Genomic DNA, 25,429 nt, shown 5'->3' on the forward strand with positions numbered 1-25,429 from the left:
TGAGATAATGATATGCAATGTCCGCTGCTTTAAACTATTATGAGGGTGCTAACCAGTTTGCTAAGTGGCTATAATAATTATTTTTATCGATTGATATTTTTTTAGGTTCATGACTACAAAGAAGGAACCCCAGAAGAGAAGACCTACTATATAGAATTGTGGGATGTTGGAGGCTCTGTGGGCAGTGCCAGCAGTGTGAAAAGTACAAGAGCAGTATTCTACAATTCTGTAAACGGTAAAGTATTTTTATTTCTACATTTGTTAATAATGGCCTAAGAGTACAGATCCTCTAATGTGGAATGCTTTGGGATGCTGGACTTATCTTAATTTAAGAAAGATTTAATTACTCAGAACTCTTAATTTAAATCTGCATATCACATTCCAGTTTGTGTTTCTAGATTCTAACCATGTAATTCAGAACATTAAATACTTGCTTTGTCTAAGTGTCTCTATTTATATTATTGTCATAAAATAAATAATAGAAATACAATTGTATTTTGGATACTTGACATAAAATATGGGGCTTTCAAAACACTGTCCCCTGGCTATTTCTCCAGTAAGTTGGGTAAGTACAATAGAACTATCAGGAATCCCATAGTCTAAGCCACAGATGTCACAGAGTTACAAAGATTTCTTTCATCTGCCCCTTAGAGAGAGTCCTATGTAATTAATTATAAAGAGATACCTAAGGGTGTCTTTAGGGCTGCAAAAATTTCCTCCAGCCACAAAGATTCAAAAACCTGGAACAGATTTCCGGATAGAGACATATAATAGAGAACATAATTGCAATTCATAGAAGGCCTACTCTGTGTCAATAGAATAAACCACTGACTCCTATGATTTACCAGTAGAGTTTCTTTATCTTTTTCTCTTAAGTTAATTTTTTAAACCTTTTTTTTTTTTACTCTGAAATATAATTTCAACTTGTCTCTGATTAATATACCAAAAGATTTGGCATCTCACCCCTCCTGGTCTATGCATTTATCATTCACTATTAGGTAAGTGTTGCAATCACTAAGTACCTTCTTCATTCCTTATATTCATCTTTCATTATCTTATCTTTCCACATCATAAGCTGTTGTGGATACTATAAAAAGAAGTACAAAATGTTCTTGTCATTGGATTTATATACCATAGAATATAGGATGAGTCGTGTTAAGTCAGACCTGTGTCCCATTTAGCTCATAATTCTGCAGAAAGTGTCCCAGTCTAACTGAAGTAACAATATGTAAATGTAAATATTAATAAGTGAAACTAACCACAGTTATAAAATGACATTAATGTATGATATTGTTATGCAAAAAAGAATATGATAATGGGATATAGTAAAAGAATAAATGAAAAAAACAGTTAAGATAGTCTTAGGTGACCTCTTAGAGATAAGGAGAGAAAGAAGAGAAGCTTGGTTTAGACTTAGAATCAAGTGATAAAACTCAGTTAATATCAATCAACCAAATGACTTGTCAAAGTTGATATTATCTGGTAAAGAGAAGTTTGGATATATAACACTTTTGAACTTTTGTTTAGATCTTTTTGAGAAAAAGTTAAGAGCAAAATAAATGTAAAGATAAAAAAATTATAAATAATAAGTTAAAAAACCATTCAAATCCTAGAAACTGTATGTAATTAAGTCACAAACTGTATGTAATTAGGTCATAAACTTATTAAGTACAAAAGAAGAAAGCCATCTTAATCTATTTGACTAACTTTTCTATACCTACTATTCATTCGTGATTTGTCTCTTCCTTGAATGTTACTAAAATGATTGTATACATTTTGTTGGTTTTATAGATAAGACTGAGATATATTCCCATTTCTTAAAGTTTAAAAAAATTCTGTTATATAAATGAATTTTAATTTTTTTTACCTTAGCTCTGGAACATTTTTCTTTGTAGAAGCACTCAAGGTTCTCAACTCCATCTACCATCCTTAGTGTCCTAAGAAATGGAAAATAAGGATCACTCCATTTAAATGCAGTCTTCATTCTTAGTAATAATATTCTTCCCTCAATACCCTACCTTCTTCCCACTGTGATGAACTAGGCTGGTAATCAGTCCCCAAAGGAAACCTCTAAAGTGTGTCTTTGCCTCTCTCTCTCTTAAGGTTAGGACATACTGTGATCAGCCATCACCCTGATTTCTTTCCTCTGGGCCCCAGTGTAGCCCTCCTAGCTCATAGCCTACAGAACAAGAACTCTCAGCCCAAATGAACAAGGGAGAATAGGGAAAAGGGTACTCAAATGCCTTTAAAAATCCCAGAGTCTTTAATAGAGATCTTCAAAAAAATAAACTCCCAGTCCATGTAATCACTCATCTAGGCCTTTATAATCCTTTCATTTTGCCAACCAGAAGTCTCGCCCATAGTTTTGTATTATACCTGGGAAATAGGGATCTGCCACTCCTGTACCCTAAAGAGAGGCTATTCTGCTTTTCCTCAACCGTCTACTATCAAATTAGCTGAGTTCAAATTCTGGCTACCCCACTTACCATGTGACCTAGATAGAGCAAGTTACCTCTCTGAGCCTCAGTTTTCACATGTGTAAAATAAAGGTAAATCTTAATTCATAGGACTGTTCTAAAAATCAAATTAGGTAATACATGTAAAGCACAGTACATAGCACATAAGTGATGAATAAATGTTATATTCTTTAATGGTAGCTCCATATTCCTTTTTAAAAATCTGTCCCCTGTGGTGTGTCCTGATGCCTAATAGCATACCTCACTGAGGAAGGTAGAGTGAATGCAGGTGGATATGGGGGCAACTGTCAGATCTCTGTTTATTCCAGATGCTAGGAACGAGTCAGCTGTAACATGCGCAAGCATCTTCATTGAACAAACATCTTTAAAAACTAGAGAAGCCAAATAATTCTAGCTCTGCTGCCCTTCTTTTTCAAATTGACATTTCTCACATCTTGAAGATGGAGGAATCGTCAGTTTTATATCCTTTCTTCACAGTAGAATCTGGGTAATACAAAAGGGTTGAAGGTTTAAAAACCTATAGTCTTTTAACCACAAGATATCCTAAATTACACTAGGCATTAAAGCTTTTCCTTTTCTGTCTGTAGCTTATACTAATTAACCTGCTCTGCCCTGCTGTCTAGAATCTTATCTGATTCTGAGCCTCACTACATTTTATTATTTTTCTCAATCTCTCATAAGTCCATCTATTTTCAACTATTCACATCTCTTGACTGTCTCTTTCTACCCCCTTCTAGTGGCATATTTATTTTGCTCTTTTAACTAAATCTCCCAAAGAAAAATCAGATTTTTTAGTTGATTGGGCAGGCACAGGAAATCAATAGACAAACATATTTTTAGTTAAAGAATAACAATTGTATCAAATTAAATCCATACTGTTTTAACATTTTATTATTTAATATTTTTAGTGAGAATAAGTAATATGTGTATGTATGATGTCTATGACAATACTATGCAGACTGCAAAAACAATTAGTTTTTGGATGCATATAATGTATTTAATTATTTTTAAACTATATTTTATTGATTATGCTATTACAGTTGTCCCATTTTTTTTCTTACCTTTATCCCTCTCCACCCGCCCTCTGTCCAGCATTACCTCCCCTCTTAGTTCATGTCCATGGGTCGTACATATAAGTTCTTTGGTTTCTCCATTTCCTATACTGTTCTTAACCTCCCCCTGTCTATTTTGTACCTACCATTTATGCTTCTTATTCCCTGTACATTTTCCTTCATTCTCCCCCATCCCCATCCCTGCTGATAACCCTTCATATGGTCTGTGATTCTGTTCCTGTTTTAGTTGTTTGCTTAGTTTGTTGTTGTTTTTTAGGTTCAGTTGTTGATAATTGTGAATTTGTTGTCTTTTTACTGTTCATAGTTTTGATCTTCTTTTTCTTAAATAAGTCCCTTTACCATTTCATATTAGAAGGACTTGGTGACAATGAACTCCTTTAACTTGACCTTATCTGGGAAGCTCTCTAACTGCCTTTCCATTCTAAATGAGAGCTTTGCTGGATAGAGTCATCTTGAATGTAGGTCCTTGCCTTTCATGACTTGGAATACTTCTTTCCAGCCCCTTCTTGCCTGCAAGGTTTCTTTTGAGAAATTAGCTGACAGTCTTGTGGGAACTCCTTTGTAGGGAACTCTCTGCTTTTCTCTTGCTGCTTTTAAGATTCTCTCCCTATCTTTAATCTTGAGCAATGTAATTATGCTGTGCCTTAGTGTGTGCTTACCTGGGTCCACTTCTTTGGGACTCTCTGAGCTTCCTGGATCTCCTGGAAGTCAATTTCCTTCACCAAACTGGGGAAGTTCTCCTTCATTATTTTTTTCAAGTACATTTTCAATTTCTTGCCCCTCCTCTTCTCCTTCTGGCACCCCTATGATTCAGATGTTGAAACGTTTAAAGTTGTCCCAGTGGTTCCTAAGCCTTTCCTCATTTTTTTGAATTTTTGTTTCTTCATTCTGTTCTGGTTGAATGTTTATTTCTTCCTTCTGTTCCAAATTGTTGATGAGTCCCAGTTTCCTTCCCTTAACTGTTGGTTCTCTATATATTTTTCTTTATTTCACTTTGCATAGCCTTCACTTTTCCTACTATTTTGTGACCATACTCAACCATTTCTGTGAGCATCCTGATTACCAGTGTTTTGAACTGTGCATCTGATAGATGGCTATCTATATCTCATCACTTAGGTCTTTTTCTGGAGTTTTGATCTGTTCTTTCACTTGGGCCATATTTGTTTGTCTCAGTACTCTTGTTATGTTATAAGGGGCAGAGCCTTAGGTATTTGCCAGAGTGAGGTAATCTGCCTCTCACTGCATTGGGGCCCTGGGGTGGGGGGGGCGGAGAGGGAACAATGCTGCTTGCTCAACTCTTGGCTGGCCATCAGTCACTTCCCCACAAGCAAATTGGACCCTTCTGATGCTGATTCCTGGGTCGGTGAGTTTGTGTACATTCCTGGACCCTGTGGGCCTCTCCAATGAACACTCCTGTGATACTGGGAGTTTCTCCTGGCACTGCAACACCCACAGGTTTTTATAACCAGAGGTTTTGAGGATTTATTTCCTCTCATTGGAATCCTGAATTGCGTGGTCTGACTCGCTCCCCAGTTGTTCCTCCTGGTTTACCCACACATGAATGTGGGACCGCCTTGTCCGCCAGCTGCCTCCTTGCCTTGTCCTCTCTGCCCCGGCTGCCTATCTCCACCCCTCCTACCAGTCTGGATGAATGTTTCTTCAACTCCTTGGTTGTTGGACTTCCATACAGTTTGGAATTCTGGCGGCTCTGGTTTTTGTTTTTGTTTTTTTCATTGGTTGTTGTCATTCTTTTGGTTATGTGAGGAAGCAAACAGCATCTACCTACACCTCCATCTTTGCCAGAAGTCTGGATGCATATAATTTATTATACACATGTACTTAAAGTAGTTTTGATTTTTTTTTAATTGATGAGATGTTTCTGCAATTATTACGAGGCAGAGTAGGCACACATTAAGTGTTGAATGAAGAAGAAAAAGAGAGACATTCTAAAAGTTTGATGACATTTTTGTCACCCCTTGTAGAATTAAAAAAATTAGACTGAAAAAGAAAATTTGATAGTTAATTTGTAAATAAAAATTTGTAAGAATTGGTAGAGAAAATTTAATTTTTTTCAGTCTATTATTCCTTTATGTTTTAATTGCCCTCTCTCTTAAGAAAAAAAATTACCTCAAAGCCAGAAGGAGAAGTGCTTATTTTCGATTTTGAAAGCTTCTTTTTTTTCTTTTCTTTTTAATTCTTCTTTGTTCTGTTACAGTCGTCCCAGTTTTTCCCCCTTCACCTTCCTCCATCCAGCCCATGCCCACACACCCAAAATCAGCCCCACACCATTGTCCAAGTCTGTGGGTCATTCATACATGTTCTTTGTCTAGTCCCTTCCCCTTCTTTCCACCATTGTCCTCCTTCCTTTCCTCTGGCAGCCATCAATCTGTTCTGTTTCCATATATCTGGGTATGTTTTGCCTGTTAGTTTATTTGGTTCATTAGATTCCCCTTATAAGTGAGATCATATGGTATGATCTTATTTCACTTAGCATAATAGTCTCCAGTTCTATCTATGTTGTCAAAAAATGTGGGAATTCCTTCTTTCTTTCAGCTGTATAGTATTCCATTGTGTATATGTACCACAGTTTTTAATCCATTCATCTACTGATAGGTACTTAGGTTGTTTCTAAATTTTGGCTATTATAAATCGTGCTGCTATTAACATAAAGGAGCATAAGTTCTTTTGAATTGTTGTTTTGGGATTCTTAGTGTATATTCCCAGCAGTGGGAATATATTTCTTCCTGCTTCACTTTTGGGAAATTGTATGTTTCTGGAAATTTGTCCATTTTATCCAGATTGTCCAATTTCTTGGCATATTGTTGTTCTTGGTAATTTCTTACTATCCTTGTATTTCTGTGTATCAGTTGTAACTTCTCTTCTTACATTTCTGATTTTATTTATTTGGATCTTCTCTCTTTTTTTCTTGATAAGTCTTGTTAACGGTTTGGCAATTTTGTTTATCTTTTCAAAGAACCAACTCCTAGATTCATTGATCCTTTGAATTGTTTTTTTAGTCTGTGTCATTTAATTCTGCTGTGATCTTGATTATTTTCTTCCTTTGCTTGCTCTGGGCTGTTTGTTGTTGTCCCTCTACTCCTTTTAGATGTAGTGTTAGGTTGTTTATTTGAGATTGTTCTGAATTCTTTAGGTAGGCCTGTTTTGCTAAGAACTTTCCTTTCAGGACAGCCTTCGCTGTGTTCCATAGGTTTTGGATTGTTGTGTTGTGTTTTCATTAGTTTCCGGGTACCTTTAATTTCTTCCTTGATCTTATTGTTAACCCATTCATTATTTAATAACATGTTATTCAGCCTCCATGTATTTGAATGTTTTTGAGTTTTTTTCTTGAGGTTGGTTTCTAGTTTCATGCTATTATGATCTGAGAAGATGCTTGATATGATTTCAGTTTTCTTGGATTTGTTAAGGCTTGTTTTGTGTCCACCATGTAGCCTGTCTTTGAGAGTGACTCATGTGCATTTGAGAAGAATATGTATTTTGCTTCTTTGGGGTGAAATGTTCTATATTTATCATTTGAGTCCGTTTGATGTGAAGTGTCATTCAGTTCTGCAATATTTTTGTTGATTGTTTGGAAAATCTATCTACTGTTGACAGTGGGGTGTTAAAATACCCTACAATGACTTTATTGTTGTCTGTCCTTTTTTTAAAGTCCTCCAAGGTTTTCTTTATGTATTTAGGTGCACCTATGTTGGGTGCATATATATTTATAAGAGTTATATCCTCTTGTTGGACAACTTGTTTCTCTTTATGAGTAGAGGAAATTTTAAAATAATTGTTAGTCATACTAGAATGCCAGATTCACTAAGAAGCTTGTTACTTATGAAGACTCATTTTGTCAATTCTGAAATGAAGAAGAATTATTGCCATATTGACATTATTTTCTCTGATTATTTTAGGTATTATTTTAGTACACGACTTAACAAATAAGAAGTCATCCCAAAATTTGTATCGTTGGTCATCAGAAGCTCTTAACAGAGATTTGGTGCTAACTGGAGTCTTGGTAACAAATGGGTAAGTCCAGATTACTTCACAATTGGTTTAAAATGTTATAGCAGTCACAGAAATACACCCTCCAAAAAAACACCTTGTAAGATGTTTGATGTGTAAATATTTTCTCCCAGTCTGTAGATTGCCTTTACATTCTCCTAACAATGTCATTCACAAAACAATAGTTTTTATTTTATTTTATTTTTTCAATTTACAAATCATGTTTATTCTATTACAGTTGTCTCAATTTTTACCCCTTTACCCTCCTTCACCCATCCCACCCCCATGCCCCGCTCCCACAGTCAATTCCCACACTGTTGTCCATGTCCATGGGCCATTCATACATGTTCTTTGTCTAGCCCCTTCCCCTTCTTTCCACCATTGTCCTCTTTCCACATCCCCTCTGGTCACTTTCCATCTGCTCCATGTTTCTATGCCTGTGGTTTATTTTGTTCATTAGTTTATTTTGTTGAATAGTCTACTTATAGGTGAAATCATATGGTATTTGTCTTTCGTCAACTGGGTTATTTCACTTAGCTTAATATTCTCCAGTTTCCATCCATGTTGTCACAGAAGGTAGGAGTTCCATCTTTCTCTCTTTCCTTCTTTCTTAAATGTAGATTGATATTATTTATTTTTTTAAATGTCAAAGCTAATTATAAAATATTTAAAAAATTTAAAAACATGATAAAGTCTCAGCAATTAAACCATCATGACACCAGTACAGAAATAATCAAGTATATCAGTGAAATCTAATGAGCATTCTAGAGACAAACGTGTATATCTAACAACATAATATATGATTAAGTTGATATTTCAAATCAAAGGGTAAAATAAGGCTTATTCAGCAAATAAGGTGTATGGACCACTGTTACTTGAAATAAAACAAATATAGAGCCCTTATTGCACACATTATACAAGAAATATTAAGGTGAGTTAAAAATCAGTATGTACAATCTAAGGAGTTTTAGAAGAAAATAGAACTAATATTTTTCATGACCTGAAGTAAAATATTCAAAACCAGAAGCTATAAAGTAAACATTGACAATATGACTACATTAAACAATTAACTATATAATAATATACATATGAAAAAAGTTAAAGGACAAGGAATAGAATAGGAAAGTATTTGCAATACATCTAAAACATGGTTAATGGTATTTTTGTTTGTTTGTTTTAGGAAAAAAGTTCTACAAACCTTTAATCAATAAATGGATAAAGAATACCAAAACGTCATTTAAAGTTTTTTTTAAAATAATAGAAATAGGCAAGAAATATACAAAAACAGGTTTAGTTTCAACAAATAGGAAAGGAACAATTAAAATAACATCATTGTCACAGTCAGATTAATGAGTAGTAAAAATGTTGGTAATATCAAGTATTGGCAACTCTCGAAGGAACTGGGTATTCATAGAATCTTTTTCTTCATCCTAAATCAGTCCCTTTGTCATATTTTGCAGTGCTGGTTTGGTGGAGGTGTATTCTTTTAGCCTTCTTTTGTCTGGGAAACTCCTTACTTCGCCTTCCATTTTCATTGAGAGCCTTGCTGGGTAGAACAGTCTTGGTTGCAGACCTTTGCTTTTCATGACTTGGAATATTTCTTGCCATTCCCTTCTGGTTTGCAGGGTTTCTGTTGAGAACTCAGATGCTAGCCATATTGGGGCTCCCTTATATGTTATTACCTGTTTCTCCCTGGCTTCCTTTAGGATTCTGTTTGTCTTTGATATTTGCCATTTTAATTATGTTGTGTCTTGGAGTGGGCCTCACTGGGTTCCTCTTGAATGGGACCCTCTGTGCTTCCAGGACTTGTGTGCCTTTTTCTCTCCTCGAATTAGGGAAGTTTTCCATCATTACTTTTTCAAACAGGTTCTCCATCCCTTCTTCATCCTCTTCTCCTTCTTGTATCCCTATACGGATATTATTACATTTCAGGTTGTCCTGCATTTCCCTAAATGCCTCTTCATTCTTTTTGAGTCTTTTTTCATTTTCTTGCTGTTTCTGAGAGCTTTTTTCTACTTTGTCCTCCAGCTTGCTGATTCAGTCCTCAGCTTCATCTAGCCAGCTTTGGATTCCTTCTACTGTGCTCTTCAGTTCCAAAATTGTATTCTTCATTTCCTTTTGTCTCTTATTGATAGTTTCTATGTCCTTTTTCATGCTGATATAGTTTGCAGTAAGTTTCTTGTAGTTTCCCTGCAGTTTTTTTGTAATTCTCTCTGAGCTCACTGAGCTCATTGACCTTCCTGAGAACTATTGTTTGGAACACAATATCTGATAGTTGACTTGCCTCTATTTCATTTAGTTCTCTTTCTGGGAATTCCTCCTTTCCCTTCAAGTGGGGTGTATTTCTTTGTCTTCCCATTATTTGTGAGACTCATCTCTTTTGTTTCAGCTTCTTAAGTTGATCTGTCTTGATTTCCTGACTTTGTGGTGTGAACTTCTATGGTTGGAGACTGCTGTTTTTACTTTCTAGATCTGCCTCTGATGATGTCAGATGTTGACCCTGCCTTACCTTAGGCAGTCTGTTCAAAACTTCCAGGAATCTACTGTTTGTGGCTGTCCCCTTCAGCTGTTAATCTAGTCACTCTGCACTCAGCAGGCCACCTTAGACGGCTCAGGGTGGGTTAGAGTCCCTCCGGGAGCAGGGTTATTGAGTCCTCTCACACTGCTGCCATATGGGGGAGGAGTCTGCACTGGGATCTCACCAGCTACTCTCTCTGTTCTCTCGCTAAGCCTCCATCCCCAGTCTCTCCTCAAGTGTCTCTAGACGTCTCTGCGCCCCCTTTAGCCAGGGATCTACTGTCTGTGGCTGCCACTCTACACTCAGCAGGCAGCCTAGACAGGACAGGGCGGGGTGGAATCCCAGCTGGGGGAGGGGCTTTTGGGTCCTTTGACGCTGGTGCTGCTCAGGGGAGTGGTCTCTGCCTGAGCAAGCTGGCCATTGTGGGATAGGGGATGAGTCTATCCCAGCACCGAGATCCCACCGGCTACTCTCTCAGTTCTCTCCCCAAAGCCTCCTTCCCCAGTCTCTCCTCAGGCTTCTCTAGCCCACTCTCCCCTGCCTTTGTCAGAGACCAGGATAAGTGGCTACAAATAAAAATTTATGCATTGGCCCCTTAAACAGTTCTTTGCATCTCCAGCCACCTGTCTCTGGCAGAAAGCAACCCTGCCGCTTTTCGCAGCTGGCTGTTTTCTGTGTACTTTTGGGCTCTGGTGCTGTGGGCTAGAGATCCCCACTTTTGATTTAGACCCCGCTCTTCTTCAGGGGGATCCAGCTGGCCATTTCAATATCCTTCTGGTCCTGCCGCCTGTGGGCGCCCCACCCGCCTTCTCAGGTCTGTACCGCACTCCTTACCAGTTAGATTGCACTAAAGCCGATTCTTCTGTCTCCTAGGTTACAAGGCTCCTCTCTCACTATTGTTCAGTTGTTTGTTCCAAATGATTTCTCCACAATTTATTTGTAATTCCCGGTTGGTCCTGGGAGGAGGTTAGTGTGACTTCCACTCACTCCTCCCCCATATTTATGCTCCTAGTTTTTTATTTTAATAAAGTCTAATTGCTCAGTTTTTTATGTATTGTATGTTTTGGTATTGTATCTAAGAAGTCTTTACCCATTTCCCAAACATTCAGATTTCTTCTGTATTTCTTCTAGAAGTTTTATATTTTTAGGTTTACTTTTATCTTGCTCCATTTTGAGTTACTTACAATGTGAGAGGTTTTAATTGAGGGTGACTTTTGCATATGAATATCTGATTGTTCCAACACCATTTATAGACAAGATTATCCCTTTTCCATTGAATTTCTTTTACTCTTTGGCCAAATATAATTTGCTGTATTTACATGGGTCTGTTCCTAGATTCCTTAATTTCATTCCATTGATCTGTGTGTCTATCCTTTCCCTGGTACTACAGTCTTGATATTGTAGCATTATAGTAAGTCTTAAAATTAGAAAGTGTGATTCCTTCTACTTTATTCCTTTTCAAAACTGTTTAACTAGTCTAGTTTGCTTTCCCATATAAAATTGAAATCATCTTGTCTGTATTGACAAAAATTATGCTTGGATTTTTATTGGAATTGCAATAAACCTATAGATCAAATCAGGGAGAATTTTTGTTGCATCTTCCAATCCATGAACAAAGTATGTCTCTTCATTTATGTTTTGAAGCAAGTCCTAGACATAATATTGTTTCATCTACATGTGCAGTATTTTAGTGTGTAACTTTAAAGGTTAAGAACTTTTTGAACATAACCAAAATATAATTGTCTTGCTTAAAATGAACAATAATTCTTTAATATTGAATATTAATTTAATTTCCTCACAAATGTTGTTTTATTCAAAACTGTATCTAAATAAAGTTCACTCATTGCATTTGGTTTCTTTTCATCTTAATTTCCCCTTCCTTTTTTTATTTTAATTTTTACCCTGTATAAGTTTATTTGTGAATAAAAGATGACTTGTTTGTCCTGTAGAGTTTCCTGTATTCTGGCTTTTGGTGATTGTATGCCTGTAGTGCCTGTTAAATTTGTTTCTCTGAATCCTAAATCTTCTCTAAAACAGTAATTAAATATAGTGGTCTGAAAGATGCGATTTTTTTTGTTGTTTTTGCTGAAGTCAAATTGGATGTAAGACTTAATAAAAGAGTAAAAAGAGCAGCTTGGAAGAGATATAAGAGAACAAATTATATGTTTATTGTAATATATGTTGTTTACATATGTAATACATATATATGTTGATATGGAAGACTACAGGTGACTGAGATATATGTGTATCAAAGATGATGTTTGATAAACTTACAAAAATTTGTATGTCAGCCAGAGTTAGTGAGTATAGGAAAAAGAAATAGTTGTAAAGGAGGACAGTCTCAACACTTTATTCTTTAATAAAGCAAATTTCAGTTTTGGACAGTGTCTCCTAAATCAGGGTTGATGTTGGTAAAAAGAATCAACGACCTTGAACTCAAGCTATCATTGGCTTTGATGCAAGAAGAGAATGATAACATTTTTATGAAATGGGAGGTTATATAGTTCAAAACAGGTGTGTTCAAACGCTGAACAGTAACTGAGGCTCAGCAAGATTACTATGAAGGGCAAAAAGATTTGATAATTCTGCACACATATCCCCAATTTAGATTATTCAAAGAGAAAGAAAAATAATGTCAAAGGAAAGAAAAAAAGCTATCCTCAACTGGGTTGCATTGATTGGATTATGCAATATTAATTTACTGTCATAAAGTGTTCAAAACCAGATTTTGCTGACTGTTGTAAATTGGGTTTATAATGTGTCCAAAATCAAAACCTTTTATTTCTTATATGTGAATAGAATTTAAACTAAGTCAGCAACATTGGGCTGTGTGTTCATTTAGTAATAGAAGGAATATCACTCTATTCTTTGGATAGAAATAGAAGAAAAGAATTGTAATGGCCAGTGACCCTAAGGGATTTGTATTGCCCATCCTCTGTCTTCCTGTCCTGTGTCTCCTACAGCTCTCATTTCAAGACAAACATCTTTTTGGTACTTAATTATTTCCTTTTACTATTCACTTTATGGTTCATCTGTTTATTTCCCTTTCTATCTGTTGAATCCATCTCTCCCTAGTCTGTAGGATCACCTGAGGTTGATTTATTCTGGCCTTTATCACCCCTGTTTCCTGTTTTCCTTAACCAATTTTTTTTTTCATAGACAGAAATGTATATGGTAGTATAGAGTATATGCATACCCCTGAAGGTACCCAGAAACTTGCCATTTTCCCCTGTGACACAAGACTTCAGTGCCATGCTAGGTTCCAGGGTTTTCTCCCCACTGAGGTTTGAATCCACTCTCTGCATCTGTATGTGAAGGTTCCTGAGCCTTAGAAGACAGAGGTTTGGGAGAAGTCAACTCAACTTACCTTGGTATACCTAGTGGGCACTCAGTTATTCAAGTAGTCTATAAAAACTCATGGGGACAAATTTTGAGGAGTTAGATGAATAGTTGGAACTCTGTAAATGGTGAGGATGGATTGATAAACAAGTAGATGTAAGAAATGAGGGGGAAAAGTAGGTTTATAGGTGATGGGTGAGCAAGAGTCAGTATTATAAAAATTGAAAGCAAAATTAACTGTTAACAAGATGTAAAGGAACTCAAAGTGGTGATACTTTGGCATACACAGTCTCCACAGAGTTCACATACAACATACTTTTGGCCTTTTATCCATGTATGGCTTCAAGGACACAGCAGAAACAAGGGGTCTTGAGTTATCAGTAGAATAGTGTAAGTGATTTTACACATCTACATCAAAAAGTCAAATTCTGTTCACCTCTTCATTATTTATCACAGGGATTATGACCGGGAACAGTTTGCTGATAACCAAATCCCACTGTTGGTAATAGGGACTAAACTGGACCAGATTCATGAAACCAAGCGTCATGAAGTTTTAACTAGGACTGCTTTCCTGGCTGAGGATTTCAATGCAGAAGAGATTAATTTGGTGTGTATTTTCACTAATGCACATTTTTATTATTATCTGTTGAAAGCAAAATCAAAGACTTCCCAAGTCATGTAATTCTCACAAAAGAAGCTTTATACTTGAAGTCAGCTATTTTGGTTCTACTCCAAAATATGGTGAAAATTGGAATCGACAAACTGTTTGATGGACACAGTCACTTCAGCCTCCTTGTATGCTGATCTGTTGGAATGTTCAAACTTTGTTATGTGAATAATGTGAAAATTATGGGCTTTTTCTTGAAAAGGTTTTTCAAAGTCACACCAAAATCAAAATAAGCAAATTAAGATGACAAAGAAAGGTTATTGATACTGTAACTTAATTATTCTTGCTTTAGAAAAGCCTCTTAGCTTCTTAAATTACAGAATTTAACTTACCTTAAAGGGCAAACAGCTAGGCAAATGAAAAAAATTACAAGAGATAAACTAGGAGTGCTTCATAGGCATTAGTTTATACAATCTTATATGTGTACAGAGATTGAATCCCTTCCTGAGATATTTACCTCCATTAGAACTTAGCACTAAAACAGCTAAGAAAAGTCCTCAAAAACCAGTTAGTGTTGCCCAGAGAAGGGTATGTCATTGCTCACAAGTAAGATTTGTGCAGCATACACATACAGTGCACTGGTATTAAGACATGTAATGGTTTAATAATACCAGTTGCTACCACTTATTGAGCATTTATGTGCCGAGCACTATTCTGGTGCTTTACATACATTATCTCACATGCATTGTCCCTATAAGTTAGGCGCTATTATTATACCCATTTTAAAGATGAAGAGTAGTAGCAAAGAGAGGTAACTAGGCCAAGGTTACACAGGTCAAAGCAGGCACTCTGACTTCAGAGCCTGTGTAGTACAATTAAGCCTCTTTTCCACTTAATTATCCTACAGCTAACATTTAGAGTCGTGGAGCTGAAAGAACTCTTAGAAATCACCGAGATTTACAATTACCCAAACCTGACCACATATTCATATTACCAGCGAACAGTACCTGTGAAATTTTTTGAGTAATTGCCACACAGCAGGAGATTTTTTATTCATAAGGTCTGGCAGCAAGACCAGGACTCTAATTTTAACAAATGACTCAGGTGATTCTGATGTCCTTACTCTGTGCACCAGTATTTGTGAACACTGCTTGGTTCAATCCCACTTCTGCCCCCGTAACTGAATCAGCATCTGTCTGCCATTCCATTGTTTTTTACATTCTACTTTGCAATGGAGGTGCCTTATTTTTCTCAGCTGCCAACATGGAATGTTAAGCATAGGTGCCCCAGATGGTCAGCACTGGACCATGATATTCCAGAGGATTCCTGCTACTTAGAATATATAATATCCTTGTTGAAGAAATGCTGAGGTTACCTCATTTGAAAATTATTTCCAAAGTGAAATTTTCCATTAAATATACTTAATTCACTCCATTAAATATCTGTTTCTAGTGGCTAGATAGATGATTTTCCTTCTTTTCTTGCAGAGTCAGGGCCAATTTTTAACAAGGTGTGAAGGAACTCAAGTGGTGATACTTTGGCATACACAGTCTCCACAGAGTTCACATACAACATATTTTTGGCCTTTTATCCATGTATGGCTACAAGGACACAGCAGAAACAGCTAGGGGTCTTGAATATGCAGGGAATAAAAAATAAGGAGGAAAATTAGAAAGAAGTTTCAAAAAGAGATAATAAAAAAGATACAGCAAGTAAATAAAAAGCCTCAAATTAAAAAACTAATGTAACAATATTAGTGCTGGCATCTTTGGTCAAAGAAAGAATCAGAGTTATTCTTGTGCCTGAAAAAAAGGCAAAGTGTTTAAATCATAAAGAAGGAGAAGATTGTTTATTTTTTTAAATCCCATTAGGCTTATTTTGTCTAGTATAAATTTTTCTCTGTCATGCATGTACTTCAAAGTGATCATATTGAAGCATCTTTCCTAGTTATTATTCCTTTCTCAAGCTTAGACAAGCTTTTTAGAGCTATTAATTTTCAGGCTTTGCCTCAGCCATGATCAATAACAGATGGCCCTTTGAGTTTTAAAATTGTTATCCTAAAAATCATAGAATTTTTCTAGCCTGGTCAAGCTAAAAATGTACAGCCTTAGACTTAGGCCTTTGGGAGGTTTTGTTTGTTTGCTGCTTGGTTTAGTTTCTGTGTTTAGTACTTTAACTCTATTTGGAATAGTCTCTGAAGTACTTTCACATTCTGATAACTGTGTCAGCAGTAACATTTTGTAAAACACCTAACACAGGTCCATCTAAGCTTTGTCTCTCGTATGCCCCAACTGCTGTGTAAATGTGCTCACACATTATTTCAAATACAGTAGTTTCCACAATGATATTTCAGTATGTTTAATCCGTATATGGAATTATCTTTTATGTTAGGTGTTTTGAATCTGAAAATTCAGTCTGATAGCATTTTCTTGAGATGATGAGAGAAGGGGGAACTGATATTTCAGTACCTGCTATGTGCCAGACATATATTATCTCATTTAATTTTCACAGAAATCCTATGGGATAAGTATCATTATCCCCATTTCATAAATGAGCTCCACTTTAAAGATTTAGTAACCTAATCAATGTCACACAATCTAGAAATGTCGTGACAGATATTTGGATCCAGAGCTTGCTAGCTTCTAGTATTCTATGATCTTTAAAACGTTTGTTGTAGTCGTGTGTGTATGTATGTGTGTGTGTGTGTGTGTGTGGTTTTGAGAATGTATTATAGATTCTGGCCAAAATTAAAAATGTGAGCCTTGAAATGTTGTATATGGATAAAATATAAGTGACTGTTAACAAGATGCATTGGAAAGGAATCATGTAGGCATATAGATTACAAAACAATAAATGCAACACCAATAATTTCTGTAATTTCCCAAGGGACATAGCCTGAAAGACAAGTATCATTCTTGCAGGGAGCCTACATAATATCCTCATAGTTTGGTCTTATATGCCATTTGAGCTAAAAATTAAAGTACTCTTATCTCTTGAGGGGGCAAATCAGTAATAATAAGCAAAGACACCACAACACTGGAATTTGAGTAAAAGGATAGTAAGTCTTTTAAGGTGTTTACTAGTCATTATAATGATTTAATGTTCCAGATTATTTTGTTTCTTCTGGGCCCCATTTTTTTCTGATTTTTAAAAAAACTTGTTTAATAATAATATATCTGTTGTTCCTTATTGTTTATTTAACTATTGTTTAATAATAATATTTAATGACATTTAATAATTCATTGTTTATTATCAAAAATATACCTATTGTTTATTTTTATCTTTATGACTTACCAAGAGGTGTATTACTTTATATTTAATGAGTGAGAAATCCCTAGTAACTACTCTGTTCTTTGCTCCTTTTCACTCATTATTTTCATGCTTCCTACTGTTTATATGAACTGTGTAGAACTCAGTTGAGCACTAGTGAGTAACTAGTGCTAAAAAGTGAAGGGTTGACTTTTTAATGCTTTTTTAGGGTAAATGTAGGTAGGTTCCCTGATTAATATCTTGGTTTTATTAGTAAGATATTAGCAATCCTGTCTTCCCTTATGAATTATTTGATGGTGAATGCATTGGTTCAGTGTCCTCTAAAATTGTTTAAATAATAAAAAGCAGCATTACCCTCCTTTAGCACTTTCTTTGTGCATCATAATTTGAAAATTATATGAATATTTTAGGAGAGTATTATGACTAATATTTTACTATAGAAATGTGCAACAGGAGCAATGATAACTAACAAGGAGCTTATGTTCCCTGACTTTTAATTGCAGGTCTTATGTTTTACCTTCTAGGATTGCACAAACCCACGGTACCTAGCTGCCGGTTCTTCCAACGCTGTCAAGCTTAGTAGATTTTTTGATAAGGTAATGGCCTCAATTAAGTTATTTTTAAACTTAATTTATATATTATGAGACTTTAAATTTTTTGTAGAATGCTTTGTTCTTTTATGTCTTCATCCTGAATGTCACAGACTGAATAATACTTGTTTTGTTATCTCTTATCTGTTGATGTAATTGCTCAAGGCCTGCTGACGTATTTATTCTATCACCAATGTTCTCTAAGCAAAAGATGAAAGCTACTGGACTTAAATGGGCTTTTTTTAAAGATACCTAATTCCCGCCCTTAAAACAATTTATGCTTCCCAATTTTCTAGCTCTTTTTGTATTTATTCTCCCTTAACCCCTACAAAAGACACTGAACTGAGGAGATTCTACTTGGTTAAAGCCCTGAGTTCTTTTTGCTCTCCTAGCTATTAATAGTTGTCACTGTTATTTTTAAGGTAATGTCATCTACTCAAGTCCCTGTTGTTTGCCTCTCAAAAAACCTTTGCATTTCAATTATTGACTCTTGCTGGCATCATCTTACTGTAGAATGAAAATGTAGAGTGATTCAGCATGCTGGTAGATTAGAGCACTGGTCTTTCCTTCACAAGGCCATACAGCTGCATTGCACATAGAATTGACCAAGTTTAAGTTGCTTACCGAATGCTGATACTGTGGAGTAAAGTAAAATAGGATGCGTTTCTGTATGTGTTATTGAAAAAGGTTCATTTCTATATTATATTTCCTTTTAAGTGTATTTCCCCAAGAAACATTTCTCTCCTCATAGGTCTTTACTTCTAGCAATTTAGAGATCTGCTATTTGGCCCATTATCTAATATGTAGAAGATCAGCCCCAAACCCCTCCCTGTTTAATATGAGATCACTGGGAAATTTTTGCTTCATTGCAGAACTTCCCAACTGATGTGTCGCAAATAGGGTACAGGTATGCTGAGATATTGATTTCCCCTCAGTTCTCAGGGCAACCAGAGCCCCTGGGGCTGGGTGATTGGCAACCTCTTCCATTTACCCCAGTGTGCTGTACAAATATTAGCATTTTCTAAATGGGATACACTGCAAGGAACCACATTTTCTCTCTACATTGTTTTCAAACTTAAATGTAAGAAGTTACATTTGATTTAGATCCCTGATCCCATCTGATACAAAATGCTATCCCCTAAAAGCAATATCTTATAGACCTGTGTCTGACAGGGAAAGTTCCCACAATATACTGTTTAAATTTTTAAATAATTTAATAGTTTTGAAATTGAAATATTAAATAATTTAATAGTAAGTTATATCCTAGAGATTCATTGAGTTATAGACCAGTGTGACCCAAATTGTCAGTCAAGGCTTAATTTAAAAAAAAAAAAAAATCAGAGGGAACTTGACTGGTTTTAAGAAGAGTGCCAAATTTAGTATGAAGACATTACAAGTTGAAGGTAGAGAATCATGAGCAAAAGGAAAAAGGGTAACTTCTCTCTCCATTGCCTAAACACAGCAAGAGGTATGTACATTAGGAGGTTAGCCAGACCTCCAGACTGAGGTGGCTGCCTGAAGTCAAGGGACATAACAGCTAAATATCATCCAGTTTTCTGTACATCATATCTGCAAAAATTTTATGTAAAGATTTCTTTTCCAAGATGGAATCTGACACTCCTCCAGACTCCCTTGGCTAGCATTAATTCGTCCCCACTCTAGAATGATAGGATTTTCCTTTCCTGCTCTGGAGACAGGAAAGAGAATCAGTCCCATCTTGCTTTCTGTAAGACCAAGTATTTTGAGATGTACATGTATTTTAATTATGAACCAACTTTTCTACCTCTGGGGCCAGTGAATGCAACCTTACCCTGTATCTCTTGTGGCTAACAGTGACCCAGCCATATTCTTAAAGATAGAAAAATCCAGATATTTTGGCTGTCAGGTAGTTCACAGTAAGCTGACGCAGGACTGGAAGAAGGTACTCAGTGCCTATTGAGAGGAATTTTCATTTTCATAATTCTGGATTTCAGTGTCTTAGAGATAATCTCCAGCCAATCTCTGTGTATTATCTGCTTAATTTTTCTTAATCAAAAGTTCTATATTAAGAAGACAATACTGCCTCTGCAATCATTGCAGTTTTTCAAGTGTTAGAACAGAACTCATCATTTTTTAAAAATTTTTCTTATCACCTCAAAATGCGGTGCTCCTTAAACTCACTATATTAGGGCATGTCATTTGAGGGCTTCTTTACGATACTAGGGATGGAGTTGTGTGATACGTCCACTGCTTTACTGTGTTTCTCCTACTAACTGAATACAGACAGTTCTAAAACTACTGAATCAAGATTAAGTCCATAAAAAGCAGCTAACTGACTACTTTTGATGTTATGTTATCTGTCTCCGTTGAGGCCCTGCAGAATTTATCACTGTGTTTACCAGAGGGATGTGGTGGTTCATTGCATTGCAGAGATTCTTTTTTAAGGAATAGCTGTTCAAATTAGTAGGCAAGTGCTTTGCTTTGATCTTATAGATTCTATTTGGTACCTTTTGGGGCTGGAAACTTAGAGCTAAATTTTCTACCATATACTAGAATTATTACCATATACTAGAATTTTCTACCATATACTAAGAATTACATGGGATTATATGTCATTCTCTGATTTCTGGAATGAGACAGGCTCTAATGGAAATATTCCCACAATCCTTATCTCATTAGCACCAGATCCAACTCACTGTATCAGATGTCTACAGCTATTGGAAAGGCTCTTAATTTGGATATGTGCCTTTTAGCCCCATGAGTTACCATTACAGTTAGCCACTTTTTCCAGGTATGTGTGCTAAAACCTTAAAATCTTTGTTTCTCACAGGTCATAGAGAAGAGATACTTTTTAAGAGATGGTAATCAGGTCAGTATATATCTTCTCTTCATAAAATGCGTTCTTAAATTTGCAGAGAGGTGATTTCCAAATTTATTATCAGAAGTAGCTAAAAAAATGTGGGGGAAATCCCTTTGTAGGCATAAGCTGCTGCTATCCCTCTGCTAAATACAAAAGAAAATCAGATCATGGGAAAGTAAGGGTGCAAGAGACAAAAAATATGTCTATCTCTATATATAGAGATATATATTCTTATATATCTCTATATATATTCTTAGATCTATCTATCTATAGGTCTATCTATAGATAGATCTATATATGTATCTATCTATCTATAGGTCTATAGATAGATAGATCTATATATATATCTCCCCAGGGATAAGGTTACATTATAAAATAATAGAAGAAAATCATTTACTTGAGACTCTAAAGGTATATATTTAAAGTTTGTCACAAGCAAACAATTCATATAAAGTCCAATAGGTGAATATTATGAGATTCACCTTCATCCTCTCTGATTTAGATAACATTCACCAAATTGTTGACAAATGTTTTCCATTTTGGTAGAACTTATTTTTAGTATTTAATCTGCTGTGGTTTTCTGAGTAAAACCACAGATTGGTGGTTCTTTCAGGAACAAATGACTGACGTTTTAAAGGAAAAAGAAATAAAGCTATTAGTATTTGAACTCTGCCTACTTGAGATTTAATGTGACTATCTTTTTTGCCTACAGATTCCAGGCTTTCCTGATCGAAAGAGGTTTGGGGGAGGAACATTAAAGAGCCTTCATTATGACTGAATTACATTTTTCCTTTGGAAAAGTGAGCAAGCAGTGGCAGTTTTTCACAGCATTCTTCTTGCTGTGTCAGTTATTAATGTCTCAGACTTTTAATGATCATCTTAAAATGCCACCCTTCACCCTCACCCTTTAACGGAAAACTGAAAGAAAGTGAGTGTGGGAGGTCCAAACTTTGTCCCCATTCCCTGTTTCTCACCTTTCTGTCGCTGTTTATAGATTATGTAAAAGCCTTGTGGAAATAGGAGATGTCAAAATGATGCAGCAAATGAGAAGTGACAGAGTGCTGCAGAGAAAATTTACTCTTGCCTAGAAAGGAGGGTTTTTAATAGGTCTGTAATTTTCCCACACTCCTTGCTGAAGGCTTAATTAAGTGCTTCAAAAATGGATCTCTTTTGTTTTACCTTCTTGAGGGGAAAGGTTATGTTAACCAGCCCTGAGTGGTCCACCGCAAATAATCTCTGTCATTTTCAAAGAAGCAAAATGGTGTTATTTAATTGTCCCCACCCTCATCACACACAAGGATGCCTAATAATAGCAACCCTGCTCCCTCTCCGCTCCTTTGCAGATAGTTCAGTGGCTGGAAGAGGAGGACTAATGGCTGGAGTTAAATATAAGTAGATTAATAATACATAGAGAACAGCAGTGCCAGAAAAGAATTCTGCAAGAAACTGACAGCTCACTAAATCCTTCACTCTTTAGGTTACAGCTGTCTGCATTCTCTCACTGTTTTCTTTTTGGAAATGGGTAGGGTGAAATCTAAGGCCTGCACAAAGGCAGTAAGAAAGATTAACAGCCTCTTCAGATTGTATTTTTTTAAAGGAATAATTAACTCCTGAAGTGTCTCTTAACTGTAGTCTGTAAATTAAGAATAATATTCTTTATGTCAATAATGTATTTATGGAGAAAAGTAAAAGTAAGTTCCACAGCAACACATTTACATGAGTTATATACTAGAATTATTGGATTTCATAAGCCAAAAAAATTCGGGGGGGGGGGTGTATGCATAATTGTTCATTACTTTTTCTTACCCATCTTTTTTGCTTGTTTAACTTTTTCTATACTGGTTATTCTTTAATATATAAACCTGGTTTCCAAAAACTAATTTGCTGCCTTATTCAGCAACACCTTTTCAACCATATTATCTCTCTGGCTGTCCTGTGGATCTCTGTACTTCTGAATTTGTTCCATATTAAAATATAATAATAATAACAAATACATAGTTTCAGCTACTCATTTTAAAACTGGGAGAAAGAATAAATTCACTTTCTACTCCATTTTAATAAAATTTCAGAAGTACTGTGGAAATCAAGATATGCTGAAAAAGGATGTTAAAATAACAATGTTAGTGCTTTTATAAAGGCAGTCTTTGGAATTTGGAAAAAGATGTTTAAAACACTTTTTCATCAGCTAGAATATTCTCCAGTCTTTCTTCACATCCTCCCCCACAAGACTTGGTCCTGATTTCTTTTTTGACATTAAGAGAGCTATGCAAATCAGGATCTGTATGTGGAATTTGGCACAAATGCATTGTGACAGAGGCTGTGCAGTCAGGAAGTAGACACCAAATGAATACATAAAGACCTGAACCAACTAAAGCTTTTTGTATTCTTCTTTTACCAAATAAATCAATAACTCTTTCCTTACCCCATCTTTCTTCCTCTTTGCCGTAATTTAAAAATCTATCCTGGCCCTGGCTAGTGTGGCTCAGTGGATTGAGTGCTGGCATGCAAACCAAAAGGTCACCAGTTCAATTCCCAGTCAGGGCACATGCCTGGGTTTTGGGTCAGATCCCCAGGTGGGGGAGTGTGAGAGGCAACCAAGCAATGTATCTCTCACACATCAATGTTTCTCTCTCTTTCCTCCTTTCTCTCCCTCTAAAAATAAATAAATCTTAAAAATTAAAAAAAAATTATCTCTTTATGTTCTTCCTTATTAAAAAAATAAAAGTAACCCATCACTGATGGCTTCAGGGTCAACTTTGAAAAATTTACATTACTCCTCAACTCTGTATCTTTTTGCTGTCAGGCTTGACTCTCTGAATTATAGTTTTCTAAGAAAAAAATAATTTTGAATAGCCTAAGTTTGTTGCAAGTATCAGTAGCAACAAAATAAGGCTATTTTCCACAATGAATGTTATTAGCCAGAGTTCTTCAAAAAGAATGTTTTGAAGGATAATTTTTGCTGAGACTTCCTGAGACCTACCTGCTCATAAAAATTGCTTTTAAGTGACAAGTGTAAATGCCAAAATACTTTCTAAAGGGTGTTAATTAAATCTTTCATTGTCTTACTTTCTGATGGAACAAGTTGTTAGCAATAGAGATTTTTTTTTTCTTGTGATTTAGATGTCTAGCCAGTGTCCTTACTCATCGTGGAGGCAACCAAATGTGCAGACATGTGGCCAGTTATCTGTCCCTCAGGTGGCAGCACCCTTAGTTGGAAAGGATTTGGGTTAGTCTCTTCACCTGAGTGCTCTAAGAAGAGCTGCTCCCAAAGGGTTTGATCCATATCAGTTTTGGGCTCTCAGAAGTCCCTGCAATTCAAACATCCATGATATAATCCAAGTGCCTTAACACTGCTGTTTTTCTGTCCATTCTGAAAATGGACTGCATGTGCTACGCCACTGAACTGAAATGAAGAGCTTCTAACTGCTGCCATAATGAGAGCTTTTGAGCCTTCATTTCAATAGTGTGGGCAATAGCACCCAACCTAGGTAGGGCCTGAAATTGGTGTTTAATAAATGTTGGTTTAATTGAAGATTTCAAAGCATAGGTAGCATCTATTTGAAGAAGATTAAAGGTCTAACAGGATGTCTGCATTGATTTAATATCTATTAAAATTCAAAGGAGGATACTATTTTGGAAAAAGGAAGAGAGGGAAATAAATAATTTATCTCTCCATACTCCCAAAACTGAGTTAAATCACTGTGGCAGGATACGAAGAGTTCCAGGAAGTCTAGCGCTGGGAGAACCCTAGCCTCAAATATTCCACAGTATGCCTGATGCAGAATTGGAGCTGGAACCTCCCAGGGCTGCTCCAGAGAGTAGGAAAGGAATCTGAATTCCAGTTAAAATTAATGAGCACTTCCATTTAAGGACTTAAAGCAATAGTTTTCAAACTCAAAAGTACATTAAAATCCTATGAGTTTTTGTTTAAAATGCAGATTCCAGATCCTGGCCAGTGTGACTCAGTTGGCTGGAGTGTCTTCCCATAAACGAGAGGTTCTGGGTTTGATTCTCGGTCAGGGTACATACCTGGCTTGCAGGTTTGATCCATGGTCTGGAAGACCGCCAATCAGTGTTTCCCTATCACATTGATGTTTTTCTCTCTCCCTTCCCCTCTCCCTTAAAAAAAGCAATGAAAAAAAAAAAAAAGTCATTGGGTGAGGATAAAAAAAAAGATTAATGCAAATTCCAGGATTTATCTGACCCCTTCTCCCAAGTCTACGTATATGGGATAGAGCTAGGATTTTGTACAGTTGACCCTTAACATGGATTTGGACTGTATGGGTCCCCTTAATAAGGATTTTTTGCAACCAAACACTACCACATTTATTCTCTGAGCAGGCTAACTGCTAAGCTTTACCAAGATCTCAGTAGGTAATGGTGAAGAAGGAAACCCCCCAACTCTAACAAAGGTGTAAAATCTAGCTCAGTGCCATCAAGTACATCAGATAATTTTTGGAGACACCTGTCCTCGAGTCCTTCATTTTCTTAACTCCATTCTGGAGTGACTGCTCTGTAAGTCCATCACACTCTCCTTAGGTCACCATGTAACAGTCCCCAGCTTCCTGAATGGCATGTTGTCCATTCTCTTGGTGTGGTCTTCCAACTGGGATGAGTTCAAATATCCCCCTCCAAGAGGTACATGGGCACAGATAGTTTTACAGGAATAATTTTCCAGGTCATCGATTCCCCTCTGTATTTTAAAGTTGAA

General features: G+C 36.1%; 2 protein-coding genes across 2 annotated transcripts in view; one reads left to right on the forward strand and one right to left on the reverse strand.

Annotated features, from left to right (window-relative positions):
• Positions 1–1,931, reverse strand: part of GTF2E1 (general transcription factor IIE subunit 1) — a 96,848-nt gene extending 94,917 nt beyond the window's left edge. Inside the window, exon 1 of the mRNA XM_054575249.1 lies at positions 1,868–1,931. The gene's annotated coding sequence lies outside the window, so the exon portion shown is untranslated. The remainder of the gene's footprint in view (positions 1–1,867) is intronic.
• Positions 1–23,091, forward strand: part of RABL3 (RAB, member of RAS oncogene family like 3) — a 63,693-nt gene extending 40,602 nt beyond the window's left edge. The window contains exons 3-8 of the mRNA XM_054575251.1: positions 106–235; positions 7,465–7,579; positions 13,869–14,019; positions 17,814–17,885; positions 20,689–20,727; positions 21,431–23,091. Of these exons, the coding sequence (XP_054431226.1) occupies positions 106–235; positions 7,465–7,579; positions 13,869–14,019; positions 17,814–17,885; positions 20,689–20,727; positions 21,431–21,496 (573 nt within the window). The 3' untranslated portion in view covers positions 21,497–23,091. The remainder of the gene's footprint in view (positions 1–105; positions 236–7,464; positions 7,580–13,868; positions 14,020–17,813; positions 17,886–20,688; positions 20,728–21,430) is intronic.
• Positions 23,092–25,429: the final 2,338 nt, after the last annotated feature.

This window comes from Pteronotus mesoamericanus, unplaced genomic scaffold (assembly GCF_021234165.1).
Source record: "Pteronotus mesoamericanus isolate MK-2021 breed Mesoamerican mustached bat unplaced genomic scaffold, CSHL_Meso_final contig_27, whole genome shotgun sequence".
Lineage (NCBI taxonomy): Eukaryota > Metazoa > Chordata > Mammalia > Chiroptera > Mormoopidae > Pteronotus > Pteronotus mesoamericanus.